The sequence below is a fragment of the Saccostrea cucullata genome, unplaced genomic scaffold, assembly GCF_032062105.1.
Source record: "Saccostrea cucullata isolate Sc308-1 unplaced genomic scaffold, CSIRO_AGI_Scuc_v1 ctg477, whole genome shotgun sequence".
NCBI classification, from domain to species: Eukaryota; Metazoa; Mollusca; class Bivalvia; order Ostreida; family Ostreidae; genus Saccostrea; species Saccostrea cuccullata.
The window spans coordinates 2867-21492 of NW_026930652.1; the positions used below are offsets into that span (position 1 = coordinate 2867).

At 32.1% G+C, this 18626-nt stretch overlaps 1 protein-coding gene across 4 annotated transcripts; it reads right to left on the minus strand.

The window, feature by feature from the left end:
• Positions 1-408: 408 nt before the first annotated feature.
• LOC134229470 (cytohesin-1-like) lies at positions 409-18477 on the minus strand. 4 transcript variants are annotated; one of them, XM_062711218.1, is made up of 14 exons: positions 18321-18477; positions 13679-13752; positions 11476-11540; positions 10824-10890; positions 8557-8675; positions 7174-7254; positions 6333-6445; positions 5871-6019; positions 5445-5556; positions 5062-5076; positions 3728-3804; positions 2008-2164; positions 1617-1686; positions 409-1527 (listed from the first exon to the last, which is right to left on the minus strand). In XM_062711218.1, the coding sequence occupies exons 1-14, from the start codon at positions 18355-18357 to the stop codon at positions 1455-1457; spliced, it is 1209 nt and encodes a 402-aa protein (XP_062567202.1). In that variant the 5' UTR covers positions 18358-18477; the 3' UTR covers positions 409-1454. The 4 variants fall into 4 exon arrangements, with proteins under 4 accessions (XP_062567202.1, XP_062567203.1, XP_062567204.1 ...); XM_062711219.1 differs by lacking the exon at positions 5062-5076; XM_062711220.1 differs by lacking the exons at positions 13679-13752; positions 18321-18477 and adding an exon at positions 11913-12564.
• Positions 18478-18626: the final 149 nt, after the last annotated feature.

Here is an 18626-nt window from a genome sequence, read left to right on the forward strand (position 1 = left end):
AGTTTAGGGTATCAATGACTTTTATCATAGAGAGTTTGGAGAAATTCTGAGACTATGTGTGCCACAGCTCCTATATAAAATTTCAAATCATTACAGAGAACTGCTCTTAACATCACAAACAAAATACCCTTTTTATGGTGCTAGTAGGGGACAGTAACTGTAAAATCCCCCCCCCCCCCGATTTTCTCCCCATTCCTCATACCCTTAGAGGACCAAGATTTTAACTAGTCTAGTTTTGCTCTATTTTGGTCTTGATTATAGATGGTCAAATCAGAGGTGAAAATTGATTTATAGTTTATGAAAGATGCATAATAAAATGACAATAGATTGCAATAGGTCACCTGAGTTAGTTGGGTGAACCATAATGTGGGCACGTAACATTTCATTTCACAAAAAAAAATTTAAAAATGATAATGGCCAACCTCGTTTATTAATCAATTATTTCTATATCAAATACACAAATACATGTGGGTGACAATTATTATAGTAGCATGAAAATGAAAAAAATAAATGTTTATGTACATAATGAGTTACATGTAATACAATGCTGTGATTACAGGACTAGAACATCCTCCTTGAGAAGTTACCTTGTGAATATCACAGAAAAAGGGCTCCAACTGATTGTTTTTAACAAGAAACAAAATTTAAAGTAAAAATTATTTACCTGGTAATTTTTTTAAAATTTAAAAGTACCCCCAGAGACTTTTTTTTTTTTACCCTCAAAAAATTACAAAATATTGAAAGAGTTATTTTAACAAATTATCTAGTAGAGACAAAAGCTAAATTTTTTAAAAAGTGATTTTTTTAAAAAGAAAATGGGAATATATACTTCTTTGATTCAAAATACATTTAAGAAAAAATCCTGTTAATAGATACATTCAATGTTATGCTGGCACAAGAAAATATGTTTTTTTGTTTTTGGTTTCATTTAAATTATCAGGGATAATTTTACAAACACAATTCCACCACTTCTCAAAATGAGCATTTTCAGATAAACCTTAAATTAAATAAATAATGACAATTCACACTGGATAAAAAATTGCACCTTATTTGCATTGAAAAAAAAAACCCGATAGTGAACCAATATGTTCACAGATTTCTGTCAGTCTTTAGCAAGAATTAAAGGCTAAAAAATCTACTTTCTATTAAGATCAATTAAAAAAAGCAATTATTGTAAATTCAATTATCATGAGAAGTATCACAGACTAGCGAAATTGAAAAAAGTTGATTCTCTCAAGATCAATTTAATTTAATTATACAAGATGAGGCATGTTCATATGCAGCAAAACGTGTTAGTGTCTGGTGAAAAATAAAAAGGTACAGAACTCTTGAGTATGCTTCAGTATATCCATATATAAACATATGATCCAAGGGTCTTTAATGTCCATATGGTTAACTGTAAATAGCTACATGCAAATGTTTTTGGGCCTCAATTGGTCATGAACAACAGCTGTTCATTTCACATGTGCTGCCTTCTTTCTTCTTGCTGCCAACATGTCGTAAAATGGATTCTCGCTTATACTTTGTCTACAAAACAACAAAAAATTGTTAAGTATAAAAATAATTTTTACTGATAAATATCCAAATGAATAGATTCTGTGAAGAATCAAGAGTACCTGATACAACGTATCCATTCGTCCTTCTCGTCGGCGGTGGCAGCTGACATTCTGTACACATTGTGTTTTCCTACAGAGAGAAATCAAAATCATTCAGTGAAACTCTATCCCTAAGAGTCTACTACAAGCATAAAAATTTGAAAATTGCAGACGATATCTTCAAAAACGTGAAACAAAATTTAAGTAAGGAGATTAGGTGGAATACAAGTCTTATACAAGTATACTATCTTTTCTTAAAACACCATGAACTTCTATCTTTTTCATAGTACACTTTCAATACTAATACTTATCAATGCCCAAATCAAGGAAATCTCATCTCACGAAACTTACAAAGAAGCAGTAAGTTTTGAACCAAAGGAAATGACCTTTTTAACAGAGAAGCGCCCCCTACCTTCTACAACCTTTCCTTCCTTGTCCACCTTACAAGCCTTGATGATGTCCTGTCCCGTGGCAAACAGCTCGAAGCTGAATGGCTTGTTAGCCTTGTCTGTTGGTACCTCCCTGATGGAGATGTTCTCTAGAGGAATGATTCCCTTCGGCTCCTTATCCTACTCAGACAAAATGTTAATTAAGAAATTAGCTTTTTAAAATGGATTTATACTAGGGATGTCAAATCGGTCAATTTTTAATACTCGGTTACTCGGACGTTTTTCCGATCGAGTACCCGGGTACTCGGTAAAAGTGTAAATAAATATGAACAAGTAAATTGATGAATGTAAAACATTGTAAACACTTGCAGAAATAAAACCACATGCTTACACGTAAATGCATATCTGTAGAACTTAGTACCCGACGAAATTTTATACAACATTTATTTAAGTTCAATTTATTTATCAGATAAACACAAGAAATAAAATCATAAGTGGTTCATGGTGTTTTTGTTTAAAAAAAATAATCTACTCCGTAATTGTAATGTAACTCTTTGTTGCATTTGACGTCAAGGTACATTGTATATATCAGTCGTACAGTTTGACTTGAACTTGACCAAGTTCTAACAGAGCCGATTTACGATTTTCGTATACTTTTCGATCCTAGATTTTATAGGATCACGGGACGGTATTTTGTAGTTTGGTGCAATGATGGACATCATTTTTTTAAGCGTCTGCCGTCAACTATTTGTACATGTATTGGCATGTAATGAAACACAACCATATCAACAGTCGCACGTGTAATATCATCTGTCTCTAATCCCGAGAAATTCGGCTTCTCGGAGAATTGACAAAATTATCTATTTTATTTAATCATAACAGACCTTAAAAGATGTTCAGTGAAAACAAATAATTAAAGAAAATCAAAAAATAAGGGTAGAAGACAGCCGAAGGTGAGAAAAACCAGGTAACAGGCGCTTGGTCATGATAATTACTGTATAAACACTGCCACGGGCGATAACGGTCATTTAGAGGAGTAGGAAACCCTAATTACTGTATGTACAAGTGCAATGAGTATTTTACCTTTTAAAACAGATTATTTAATTCATTAATAAATAAGCTTAGATATATTCAAAAATATACATCCGAGTAACCGAGTACCGATTTTAGTAGTCGAGTACCCGGTTAACCGGGTACTCGTTGACATCCCTAATTTATACTGATGCAGTCTTGACAAACTTTTTTTAAACCTTAGAGTTAGAAAAACATATGGAAGATTGAAAAAGAATTCAAGAAAGAAAAGAAACTAAAAATTTTTTTCTTTGAAATGTAAACTATATACATAATTGAATTTAAACAGGAAAAAATACAGAAAAAAGTTTAACATAATTATAAATCCATTTCTCAAAATCAATTTTTAAAAGGAAGTGTCTACAAGTCGATCAGTTTTACATTTCATATTTTACACGTTTTTTTGGTATTTTCCATGAAATCCAAAAAAATGAATTTGACCTATTTCCCTTCACAGAACTTCCTGTTTTTAAATTATATTAATTTTTCAAAAATAAAAAATAGCAAAGCTGAATAGTTGAGTTAAAACATATTTTTTATGGACAAAATTTCAGGTCATTTTCCACCTTTTAGTTTATATAACATAACAAAACAATAGTGATAAAATACATGTATCTAAAGTTAAATTTGTTGTCTTCTAATTCTTTTTAAAATTCTAAAACTGTTACATACTGTTGTGAACTGGAAGTAATACAAGCAGTTGTCATTCAGGATAAACCACCTTCTCTTCCAGTTCTTTATTCTGCCACCTAAAAGAACAAGGGAAAGTACAATGAGAAAAGTGACTCTATTTTTTCAAATTCATATATTGATGATAACTCCTTAGTCTTTTAACAGTGAATGCTCCTAAAGACTAATTTGGTAATTTTTTTTGCGTTTTATCAATAGCAAAGATTTCTTTCTTCATTTTGCTTTGTTTTTTTTTTTTTTACATATAAGTAGTGTGGGAAAATTAGCAAAAAACAGGTTATCACTCACAAATTGACCCACTAGAAATTGAAATCCATGCACATTCAATGAAAAAGCATTAACAATAGAGACATTCTTTCTTGAGAAACAAAAAATTATCCAAACTTTAACAAAAGATTTAATGCTAATATTTTGCCGTAAACTCAAAGACAAAACAATTAGGTGCTTGGATACAAATTTTTCCATACTATAATGTTCAACTATATTCAGAGATGATATATTATATCAATTACATGTATTTCAAAGTAGAGAAATTTTATTTCAGAACTACATTTTTCTTCCACCACCATGACTAACAGTTGGCTAATACACTAGTATCTTGACCCAAGTAACAAGTCATACAGAAATGGTTAAATGTGTGTTATAGTGATTTATATTGGGTATAGGATCTTTATATAAATACACTCTTTTGAAGCCACCTGATAGATAATATCTACATGGTTAAGCGATTCCAACATACAAATTTCAAGTACATGTATATTGTACATAATTGTTTTTCAGAGCAATTTTCCAACAGTTTTCTCTGTTTTATACCAATATTATTTACCGGGTACATAATTTTAGATATTATTGGAATTTCTTGAGGTACATGTATGGATAAATATTTTTAAAATTCTCTACCACTGTAGAATGCTGATGTTCAGTTAATTCTGATTAGCAGGAAGATACATGCTCGGAAATGAGTTACTTTTAGTGCAACAACTGGTCAAAGGCACCACGTTTTGGAGCAAAATAATACGAACTTCTACCACCTATAGGCCTCCATGCTAACTTTATTCTAAACATGTATTTTCTATAAACTAATCAAAAATATAATCTACACATCTCTCTTTTTTTTTTATAACTATAGCTCAGCACCAATGTCATAACAGTCATTAAATAATAAAAACAAGTCCCGAGATGTATATATGAATCACTTTTTTTTTTCCAAGCACCAAAAAGCTTTTGCCACATTTGACCAGGAAAGAATGTCTTTGAATATGAAATATAAAAACAAAGAGTCAACAAGAAACATGGCAGTAATACACCAAACTTACTGATTTTTTTGGCCCCTGTGTAAGTAAAGGGGGATAAAAAGAGAAAGATACACAAGCACATCACATTGATTCCAAAAAACACTGAGAATTCATTTCAATGGAGACATTAACCACTACGCTTTTATAAAAACAAAATTTAAATTTTACGGGGTAAAAGAGAGCAAGATCAGAAATAATTTTTTTTAGCAGGCATATAAGTTCTTTTTTGTATTTTTTAGCAAGAATTTGGGAGATTAGTAATTTATAAATTTTTGTCATTCTAACATGCAGTTCAAAGGTTGTATGGGGGTGAAATTCTAGAAGAACCTTGCCAACAATAAACTGTCATGTGATTCTACCCAGAATCCACCTGTATCCCAGACAGTATAAAGCCAGGAGCTTACCTTGTTTACACAACCAGCCCTCCTTGTCGGGGTTAAAGAAGGTATGCATCAAATCATTCCCATCATCCTCTGGGATCTTAAACGGCTCCTTCTTGATACTCTCATACAAGCTCTAAAAGGCCAAAATAAACTTATAATGAAAATATCTACTGTTGGAGTGTTTCATATATACCTGGATGTAGAAATTGCTCTTTTTCACAATATTTTTAAAGTAACAAATAATGTTTATTAATTTCAAGTAAATTCTATCCATTTCAATGCTTTCCGAGGGGTAATATATTTTTCAAATCTGTCAGCTTAAATTATACCATTGTACTTTTAACAAAGAAAATCATCTCAACCTCAAAATACATATGGGTACAAGACTATCAGCGGTTTAAGGTAAACTCTACATCAAACTGACCCCAGACTGAGAAGGTTACTCACCGTCAGTAGTTCAGGTGGTAGATCGCCACCGTCGTTGATGCCACGGTTCATTGAGATGAACCTCTCCACGGTCGGTTTATCCTTGACACTGGGATTGTGGAGACTGGTGTTCAGCATGATGATGGCAAAAGACAGCACGTAACAGGTGTCTGAAAAGGACAAGTGTTTCTTGTTTAATACTTGGTTTTCAGCATTAAAACACAAGGTATTTTTCAAAGCCTTCCAAGAAGTAAATTCCTTCAGCAACATATTATCCACATTGATAATTAGCTGAATTCATGTGCTGTCTGCCTTATACTATTACCGATATTTAGACAGATATAACCCAAGGAATCAAAGGGATTTCATCATATTCAAGATTGCATTACTAAATTCTACAAAAAGCATATACATATATTTGGTGATTAAAGAGAGGTCTTTACAAAACTCTGTGTCCACAATGTTATGTTTCATATTTAGTACCTGTACTGGTAAAAACTCCTGGGTTAAGCTCACAGTATCTCTCCGCAAAACACTCCATCATCCTGTCAATCTTCTGTGCCTCTCCCGGCAAACGGAAACTCCATAGAAATTGTCTGTAATAGGATTGAGATACTTATATTTATGAACAATACAACGATAATGTTTGGCTTGTACCGGTAGTGTTATTTCATACAAATTGATATGAGTTTAAAGCCTTTGCTCTATTTAAGCCTACAAAATATTTTTGATGAAATATTTTTTCATCTTTCAACTGCTGGTAACATTGACATTTTATAACTTTTTAAAAAAATTTTACTGGAAGTTACACTGGTTAGTTTTTATAACTGATTCATTTAATTAAATTAATAATTTTGGGTTTTTATCTATAAGCACCTCCTGCATATTTGTTATTTTCCATTCTTGTGATAAAGGTACTGTAATAACTAATTTTATCTATCAAATAAATTATCTCAGGCAGACAAAAAAGCCAGCCTTTAAAAATTTCTTTTTACATGCTTGTTTTTAAGATAAACCCATTATACCTCAAATACGATCTGGGCGGAACACTTTAAAATGGCTTTGTTTTACACATATTTCTTCTCATCTTTTAACCCCTACAGTAACTGGGGTTAACAAATGTAATTAGCAAATACATTTTTACGCCGGTTTGAAAATTTAGCTCTTCTAGTACCTAGCAGGAAGTAGTCCCAAATGAATCACTTGGCCAAAGAAAATCATTTCATAAAATTGCTGATCAACTATAATTTTGAAGTAATTATGTGACCTGATGCAAGATGTTGGCCTTTACAGGACTAAAACATAACAGTGTATGAGCACTTACCTCAATGCCTGCACCAGAATCATGTCTGAGAATTCATGTTCATTTACAAAGGACTTCAGAACAGATATATTGAAGTCATTCCTGCAAAAGGAAACATAATTGTTTTAATATCAAAACACAAAAAGCAATGCTATGATTGTTTTTTAAATGTTTCCTTGTCATTTTTACTTAGGTAAATAGATATTTATTTAAATAAACTCTATTTGAGTTTCTGTTCTAACCAACATCATTTGACATATTAATATTAGTATAAAGTGTGCAAATGTATTTGTATCTTCACAATCAAAGCATCATTTCCCTCAAGAAATGTATTCCTCTTGAAATCAACAATCTTTTCAACTAAATATTACAATCTAAAATGTTTCCCCAAAATTAAATTAAATTTCAGTGAATAAACAGAACTACATTGCTATTGTAATGAAAACATCATGGCCATCTATGATAAACTATGGACATATAAAATGCATAATCTAATCATTCATATCATCCTATGTGTGATGTTTGATGATCCATATTATATCATAATTTTTTAATTAATCAGATCAAGGAATAAATTGACACATTTTCCATTTCATTAATCACCTTGTACATGTACTATATATTACATGTATTACCAATTACGCATCATTAGACGCATCAATGGACACACATGATTGCCCAGACAGATGATGTCACAAACCCATGTTTTATCAGGTGACAAATCCCTAATGACAAAGACCAATAAAATACACATGTCACGCAGCAGTTTTATTGCTTACTATGGATATTGCATTCATTCACATGCAACACACACAGAAAGGGGTCAAGGGGTCAATCTGCACCGATCATCAATAACATCTGACCAGGTGTGGTTTACCAATGAATTTTCTGGGATTGCATCACTGACCAATATTGTCACGTATTATAAGTCTATAAGTTTTTCTTTTTCTACAGTTACAGCAAAAATTAATAATTTATACTGTCAATCCTTGATGTCTCTAAGCTAGCCTATGTTACTATCATGGATCTGTATGGTCAGTTTAAAGCATGTACCGGTATGTCTTATTTGCATCAAGGGTTGACATTTTGATAGAAAATTTTGTTTGGAAATAACTTCATGTACCCCTTTCTGTATTTTCTTAAATGTTGTCCAATCTATCCTAATACAAAAATCAATTTATCTGTTTTAAATGTGTAGAGTTAGAGAACACAATAAAACGCTGTGCACTTTCGAGGCATGCTAGTCAATTCATAAGTAAACTTATGCTACTGTTTGTCTCTTGGTTACAATAAGATGTACCAATTCATTCCACATCCCTCTTCCATTAAGAAACTTATTAACCTTAACTGCCCCTCCCCCTCCAACCCCCCCCCCCTTTCCCGTTCCATGATACTGGGACTTACCGTTCCCCTAAGTAGTCCCCTATAGCTGTTTTGTTCAGTCCCTCTCCCTGATATAGAAACTTGGCGACTTCCTGGTGGTCATTGTTCAGGAGCTGGTGGTCAATCAGGTACTCAATGCCCTGTAATCAAATTTAAATATTCAGGAAATAGGAACACACAATTTTTACATCATTTTACATAGTAGATGTACATATGAATTGTGGGCCATAAAAAAATTATGTTTATTCTTCCTTTTATTCTTCTAACCATAAAATAAAAATGAATTATACGCTGCTTTGGAACTATAACATTGGATTCATTGTCTGAGAATTTGCTTTTTTTGAAATTTCAATGTTCAGATGATTGACTTAATACCAGGGTAATCATTATTTATGAAGCTGATTCCATTAAACCTGAACACATCATCAGATATGAATCCATAAACAATGTCAAAGAACAAACAAGAATGAGGTATAAATGTTATGTGCCAATTCTTGACTGTCTTATACCATGAACAGAAACCACATAAATTCTGACTATGAACTCCTAACTGTTCACAAACTATAGGTATTTGTTGTGTACAGTGTGGTCTTTGTTCAGCCATAAAACAGACCCTTCATAATATACATGACAAAATTTAAAAAAGAAAACCTAATCTTCATAAAGTACTTCTATAAACATAACTGACAATCCAGAGGACTGTGTGAACTGTGCAAAAATTGAAGATACTAGAGTCCTACTCTTTTAGTTCTCATGATGCGTGGCACTTATAAGCACTTGAAATCGCTTTAGTAGCAGCAGAACAATTTGTTACGCAATCTGAATTTTTAAATAAGCAATCTATGTAATTTTACAAGCTTGTTTAGCTATGATCTGGTTTTTTTAACATACGTAGAGAACAGGAAGGTAAAAATTAAGTGTGTTTCACCCAATCTATCCCATTAAAAACTATCTACTTACTTATAATATCTTCCTTATTGCTTTTCACATATGTATGGGTTAAATAGAGAAGGGACTAGGTAGGAGAAAGAGAAAATGGGAGGAACATTTCAGCAATTTGTATATACCTAGTATTCCTAAAAGCCATTTGTGTCTTTTATTAAAGCAAAAACATGCGAGGAGTCTGCAGACACATTTTAATCCAAGATTGCTTTCAAAATCAAGAGATGAATGGAACCAGAAAAATATCATTCAAGAAATGGAAACTGTTTCTCCTCTCAATTTTTGGATCTCCCTTTGTTTATTGCTTGAGGAAAACCTTTCAGCCTCAAGGCTCGTGAAGATAACCAAACATACAATGAACAGATTCCTATAGCTTTTATTCTCTTTTTCTGCAATTAATTCTATTAGTGTGTAATCGAGAAACAAAAAATCACAAATTCCTGCCACAAGATAAAAATTTAGACTTTAATTTAATAAAGAGATGGCACTGGTCCAGAACTAAAGTAATCTGAATTTCATAGTATACATTGAATGCACTTTTGCCCTCACCATTAACTCAAAATGTCAGGTAAATCATGCTTTCAAAGACTGCAAAATACCTTTTTTTGTATTTAACAACTCTAAATCGTTTTTTTGGGAAGTAAATAGTAATAATATTCTGAACTTATGATGGTTCTAAAGTCTATGATAAGCTGTGCCTACCACAAATATAGGCATACAGTCTAAAAATATTAATATCAATGGCATCCTAGTCATGCAAATCTTTCATCAATCTTGTGATTTTTGCAGATTTTTGAAAATTTTAAACTAAATTTTAAATAATATGTTATTAATGGAATGGTCAAGAAACCAACTAAACACCTGCATCATGGAATACTTAGTCGATAAAGTGTCTATAAATACCAGAAAAGTAGTTTAATCTTTACAAAACAATCATAACAATTATTTGTTCATGTTTAGGGCTTTTCTGTTAACTGATTTCTTTCAGGGGCATAGCAGTGTACTATCATTTAATTATTTGTGAGCTAAAAACACAAAACTGTCCAGTTGAATGGGTATAGCAAAACAGAGTTGTAGCCAGGGCCAATTGAACACACTAGGTTTATTGGTTATTCATTATTTTTCTTATAGTGTGCGAGAAAAAAACAACTTCCCTAAATGCAAGAAATACACTAGATTTGATCTTTTTTAAATCATGTTTAATACTATATCAACATGATCAATGGACAAAAACAGGGATATGATAGAATTGAAGCTCGATGAAAATAAAGGGAAAATGGCTTATATAAGACCCTTAATTTCACTAGTATATGCTTTATATAATGTCCATGTTTGTTTTGTTTTACCTTCTTTGGATCCATGTTAAATTTCTTCTTCCCAATGGACATCTGTTTATTCTTGGGATTGTTTTTGCTAAAATAAGATCAATTAAAAATAATAACATTCTTGTTTATCAAAAGGCAAAGACAGTCCAAGTGAGTAATTAATAAACATTGTAAACAAACACATAAATCATTTGTTTTGTATGCCCATTGAAAGAAATTTTTGGGGACTAAGGATGTCTTTATTTTCACAATTTCTTTTTTTAACATCTATATCTGATATGTTTAAAGTCACAATGTCCCATATACATATGTATTAGCATAAATATCAGCTGTTTCAATATTTATTCTGTGACCGTTCCTTTCCATTCTCAACACACACAAACCAAAATGGTTTTTGTCAGATCCGAGTTTGCTTGCTTGAAAAACATGAAAAAAAACTCAGCAAATCTAAAGTATCGGACTCTTTGTTACCGACATATGGTAGGGATATGATGTCATTGGTTGATTATAATCAACTTCTACAATCCCTAATGCCAAAGCATTGGTGGAATTCAGATAAAAGCTACATTTGTGTGTCTGAACACAATGAGAATTTTTTTTTATACACAGATAACATGTTTATAGTTCTAGCTGAAAAGACCATTTTTTTCCTCTCTGATAAATCTCATCTTACCTCTCATCTGAGACCTCGATGGTCTCCATTTCATTGGAGACCTCAGCTATTTCATCTTTGAGTTCCTAAAGAAAAATTAAGAGAATTAAAAGATAAACCAAATTAAAACTTTAGTTCTGCTAATCTAGAAACTTTGAAATTTAGATTGTTACAAAATCCTATGAAGATTTTTGTAAGTATAATGTTGCAGGTTGGATACATTGAAATGTTTCTAAATTGCTCTCATGTTTGTTTAACTGCTGCAGAAAAGATTTGAAATTCTTCAGCTTCCAAAAGAAAAGACAGTTTTATGACTTTTTGAAAATGTTAAACTCATGGAATTAAGTTTCTCCATTATCTCAAATGGTGCTTAAATTTAACCATAAAGATAAAACTAGCACTGATTGGCATGTATGAGCTGAAGGAAATACCATTCCCGCCATTTTCGCAATGTATACCTTAAGTAAATTTCCCCAATGCAACAGAGTTCTATCACAAACAATTCCATCATCCATGAGCATCATTTTCTCAGTTTGATTTTTTTTCAAAACCATTTATATGACTTTGGTTAACACACGGTTTTCACAAACATTCACATTTTTACAAAGATTTATACACTTTTGTGTCATGTCTTTTTAATCCATATAAGTCAAACATATCCCATCCATTCAATACTTTTAGATTAAAAAGTAAATTGAAAAACGAATCCACTTGAAATATATATTGTTGCGTCATAAATTCAATTTTGATATTCTGTTGTAACATATAAATTAAAAAGAAAGATACAAGAGATCCTGTTCCTTTTGATACCACATACGGTTATTGATGCACAATTTTGACACCAAATTTACCACTCGGATGTATTGAACTCAAATGTAGGAAATAGTCCCTTCACATGCTCATAATTAACACAGGAAATACAGACAAAAAACAGCTAAATGCCTGATCACAACACGAATATTGGAGGAAAATAAAAATAGATGATTAATGCTCATTATAATAAATTGTCAATAGTGGACAATCGTGGCCCCAAACAATGGACAAGATCGCGATAGATATTATTGACAGTGCTTCATGTCCAGAATAATTAGCGCAGATGACTGTCAGTCTAGTAGGCATAGGAACTATATGTGTAGCAAAAATATGGGGGAGAAATAGCATTAATGATTCAGGAATATTTCATTTGAAGGAGCCTCTTTTAATTCTGCATGAGTCATACTGCCTTTTGCATCTTTAGTTCTTCGGGTGACACATCAGGGATTTTTGTCATATAATTGAAAGAAAGCTTTTGATGGAGTAGTTCAGAATCAGTGTCTAATAGGGAAATGAAATCAATCTATACAAAATTTTGATACTTTAAACCATGATCATGAAAGCTAGTTTACAAACATTTTTTTTAAGTGCCAATGCTTAAATTTTCTGCCGATCTTTAAAAAAAAACCATCTATTTTTTTTCCCCTTGTCTTTAGATTATAAAGTAGGTTTAGAGCTGATTTTACACCAGTTGACATCTTGATAATATAAACAGCTTTCTCTTATTTCATGACCTTCATCCTTTTCTCTCTTTTATTTTAGTTGATAGCAGCTTGCTCTTTGACCTTCTGATTTATCTGGACTCTGTCTTATCCCATTCCTAGTCAGCTTCTGTAGACAGGGCAATCAGCTGTCTGGCACTTCAAAATCCCACACACCAATAATTCTTTCAGTTTTAATTATCTTAGTTTACACAGGAAAAAAAAAGTTTCTTCAGAGCTGCTGAACCAGCACAGAGAACAACACAAAACTTATCATCTTTCTTTTTTATGTTCCTCTGGGGTGCAGGATATATTTATTACTGGTACATGTATAAAATTTGTACTTATTAAAAGAAAATTTAAGCATGGAATATGAACTTCTATGATCTTCATCTATAATCTTTATGTAATTATTAAACCAGTGCTTCTTTAAACTTATTTTTGACAAAAAGGAAGGATGCAGTTAAAATCATGAAGTGTTTTGGAGGGAAAACACATCTGATCATGAGAAGCTGCAGATGTGAATCAATTTTTCTCACCAAAGATTCCCTGATAACAAAATAATACAATAACATGATGCACCAAATCTATTAAGGGAAGGTAAAAGAGAAATGAAAGGAAAAAAGAAGAAAAAAATTAATCAAAAAGATACCATTCCACATGTTTCAAAGAAAAATAAAATAAATAAAAAATAAATTATATCCACGTACCTGGATTTCTTGAAGGAGTTTTTGCTTCCTCTCGCGGATGGTTTCCAGAAGCTGTTGTTCCTCAGGTGTCAGATCTGTAACAACAAACATCCAGGAAGAATTACAATTAATGGCCACCGCTCACTTCTACTGACCAGCAGTCAAAGTTCTAGCTCAAAGCTTCCTGCTGACTTCCCCATCATAACAAGTCAATGATGAACACATGCACACAATAAACTTCTCCTTTCTATAGTATTATACAGGGTCTGCTTTTAACCTACTTAGCTAATCCACTGAAATGAGCCACTTTGTTAGACACAAATGTGCATTTGGACCAACCACACTCTCCAAATGATAAATTTCATAGGAGGCAAATAACTATTAATTATTTGCAAACATTTGGTCTATATATCTTGAAGCTGTAAAGTTTCCCATCCATTAGAAATCTAATACTTCAGCTTTTTCTGACAGCCACTGGATGAACATGGATGATACATGAAAACTCTGCCACCAAATGGTTTAGAAATGAACTGAGGATCTATTGCTTTTTCTTAACAATCCATGAGAAATCTAGCATATGCTGGCTTCATCAAAACAAGGCCCTCGGATCCTTTATCAGTGATATGATGTGTAACTGCTCCTTCTAACTAAGCCCCCCTCATTGCATTGTCTTCGATAAGAGCATTACTTCTTGAAGTTAAATAAGTATTTCAAGGCCTTCTATTTATATAACCAAATTAAAAACATTATTTTTTTTTAATCTTACCAATACCTTGGTCTAAATTGTACAAAATGGAAATACAGCTGAACTTCGGAATCTCAAACATGGATATCTCGTTCACCATGGATAATATGTCAAAGTGATTTAGAAGTTCCAAGGTCTTTTAGAAAGTATTTTAAATATCTTGAACCCTTGGTTATTTAACTTTTGACTGTAGTTAAGAAAGATTTTTACCGGGTAGTTGAAAAAGTAGCACAACTTGCCTAAATGCCAAAAAATGCAAAATTTAAAGGATATGTGTTATAAATTACTAAATTCCTTAATTACTGCCTCAGATTTGCACATCTCATTTAGAGGAAATAATTATCTTAACAACAAGGGATAGAAATACTTCATTTAAAGTTTAAATGAACATACCTGCACATATTTATATTAGCATATTTTTTGGAAAATAAATACAAGTACTTATGATCAGCATGATAATTTGTAACATGTTCCTGTTTATTCTTTTTTAGCCAGAATACTTAAATATCAAAATAACATTTGAATACATGTACTAAAATGTTATCAATTAGCAGAGTATGGGAAATACTGTGGAAATAATGTTTGTTCCTGACCTGATTTTAGTAACAATCCATTTCCCTATTATAGCCTAAAATCTCTATTGAATTATTGACATAATAAATAAGTATTATGACATACAGTTATAGATAAATTTGAAAATTAATTATATCTCTAGACTAAGTAAGGAACAATGTACACATAAAAACAATTTACAGTGTACAATACTTTATTCTGGTACAAAATATAACACACCCCTTTCAAGACTTTAGATTGCTATGTCAGTTCCCATAACAACTAACAATTCCATATTTAATATTATCATATTATCATATGCTAACATGTTAATTTTTGTCTCCCTTTGTTTTACCTTCAACTTCCTACAGATGTAAACTATTCCAATTGCATAAATCCTAAATTGTCTGTTTTATGTAGTATGTGAAAATTAAACATGTCACTCACAAGACCCAAGCTCAGATTGTGAGGAAATTCTGGGAATAAAATGTCAATAGTGATGTCCAGGATAAAACATTTCAGGAAATGCTGAAAACAAACATGAATTTTTTTCTTGATTTTCCTTCCTTCATGTGTGATTATACTGATAACATTAACATGTTATGCATTATGGAAGTTAATTGCTAACATGGACAAATAGAAACATTTTATTTCAATGCTAAGTGTAGCCTTAGAAGATGTCAGAGGCTACTAAAATCACAGTGTCAAATTAGATTTTTCTCCTCCAACTGGAGCAATACATTTATCTATTATCTATGTTAACAAAAACATTTTCTGCCAATCACAAATGCATCTGTGACCCCTCTGATGTTAAAATTCTTGCAAACCATAATAATGCTCCTTTACTTATGTTAATTCACTAAAATATACCTAACACGCTAGACCTGAGGTGTAGCATAATTTTGTCTCCTTTGTGAAAGCAAAAGATTTTGAGTAAGAACACAATTTGTCATATATGACAAGGAACACACAGCAGGTGTGACCGGTCATCAGGGGATGCTCTCTCATGGCACCTGATCCCGCCTCTGATGTTGGAAGTCCGTGTATGCTTTGCTCCTATTTTGTAATGTTTTATGGACTTTTAGTCTTGAATACTGTTCGTTATTTCCTGACCATATGACTCATACGTGATTTAAATGTTTTTTGTTCTTTGATTCACATATAGTAATACATCTATATAGATTTTCTAAGCTAATAAGATACACACAGCATTTTTGACAATTTCACAAAAGCGAGCAAGACAGAAATAACAAATGACAGGAAATCTCACAGATTAAATTTCTGTAGTGATAGTTCCTTAATCATTATAACATTTGTTTATCTTATTGTTAAAAAATGTCACAAGACTTATAAATTTCAGAATTGCTTTTAAACAGGATGTTTTCAAAATTTGTACAAACAATGATAACTTGAGACTCTTTCAGAAATCAACAACTAATAATGTATGACAGCTCTGGCTATGGATTGAAACTGAGAGCATTGAAAACATTGATGCTAGCACTCAGTCTGCTAAAACCTATGATCAAGATGATTGTCCTTTTTACTGAAATATATGCATATTCATATTCTAGTCTAATCACCTACAGATTTCCTGCTTTGTAAGTCTTACACTGAAAAGGGTGAGAAAATTTCCTGACACAGGTATATTTGGTTTTAGCTGCAATAATGTAGCCATCTCCTGGGGGGGGGGGGGGGGTGTCTATAATAAAAGTACAATTCCTATGGATCTTGGTAGGCTCCTGAGGAGAATGACTGGTAAACATTAACAAGCACATTTTTAACATGGTTTTAACATTTAAAGGGTAATGTTCATTATGTTCTTGAATCTTGAAAGTGAATAAAAGTTTGTCTTATTAGAAGTAAGTTTTATGTAAAAACAATTAATCAATTGTCCATATTTAAAAAATATATCTGAAATATTAACCGAGAGGCTGTGGGATTGTAGCCATGTCCAGAAAATATCAGTTTAACAAAATCCGAGAGCAACATTAATGTACAGTCTTCGCGAAAAAGAATAATCGCCACAGGACATTCGGACAGACAGTTAACACAATTTCACAGGACCAAAAGAATTTTCACCGGTCCAAAACTTTTTCATATAATGATCATAACGATGTTTTTTTCATAGCATATGAATCAGAAAACATGTATTAAACTTAAAAAAATATATATGTTTGTTTCCTGTAACATTCCCAAAAAAATAAGGGTCGGTAGGTCGGGAATTCTTTTTTTTTTTTTTTTTTTTTGCATATGTATGGCCAAACATCCCTGGACTGAATATACCAGGTGTCATATTTCCAGTGGACACCCAACATGGCATCCAAAATGGCTACCTAGCGGCAAAAAACGAACTTCACAAAGTTGTAGGGGGAAATTGTTGTTACAATAATGATTACTCTTTATATTTAAGGTTATTTGTAAACTAGATTGACATATTTTATGTCTCAAGTTATTAAAAGTACAAGTTAATTTTTTTTAAATAAATGGAATCAGCTGATTGATCAAACGCAGTTTTGCCAATTGTCAGAAAAAAAATCCACTCAGGGTCGGTCGGGTTACAGGAAACATTTTAACAAATATAATTTTTTTAGTAGGTTTTAAAACAATCACAATCAACAAATACAATAGGTTTTTAAAAGTGTGTTTTGGTATAAGATTAAGCGTCTATATGATGAAAGAGAAATATAAAAAATTTAAAATGGAACCAAAACGAACCTCGGACAAACGGACCGATTTTACTAGATAGTGCATCGGACCAATCAGATTTTCACCTGTTTTGTCCGACGGACCGGTGCTTTTGGGATAGACTGAATGTAGCTATATTTCTAATTCAATTTCTTGATTTCAAGCACTGATTTTTCATAGCTTTCCAACATTTAAAGTCTATTTCCCACAGACAATACCCGAACAGTTTCTTTACAAAAATATAGCTATAACCATGATAACATGGCCAATTTGAATGTTTGCTAGCATCTCTTGAGACTCCAGATTGTATTGACTGTATCTAATCCTGTACTGTTAAGTAATTGAAAGTCAGTCATTATTAGTTATGTATATTCTGATGCCTTGGTGCTCCATCAGTTGAGACATGTAAATGAGAGGCAAATGAGGGAGAGGGGAGATGGAAGTACAGCCTCGTCATTTCATTATTCTCACTTTAACTACATTCTACAACTGTTAAAAAGATGTGTTTCTGGCTCAATCATCGCCCCATCCATTACATATTCATTCACACTTAAATATTTCATAATAAACCAGAAAATACAGGGGTTTTTTTATTTAAAATTGTGATGTTGTGATGATCCACCCCTCTCCCGTTACCCTCGATGAAACTTCTTATGGAAAAACATCTAAAATTGTACTCACCAGAGAGATCAAACATATTGCTGTTGGTGTTAGCCATTGCTTTTTGCACTGTTCACGTAAAATGTCAAAAAGTAAATTAAAAAAGCCCAGGTGTTTTTTTTGTCCGATCAACTTCCTCTCTCGGGCGCCATTAGTCATGCATGACTGGTCGGTTATCTTCGGATTTTGCCGTTTATATTCGTATTTTTCGAAAACTTTTTTTTATTATTTTTCCATTTCAATTTTCTCCTCAAATTAAAGGAATTCAGCATATTTTAATGTTCATTGTAAATATTATGAAACTTTGGAATTTAAATTTTTCGGAAA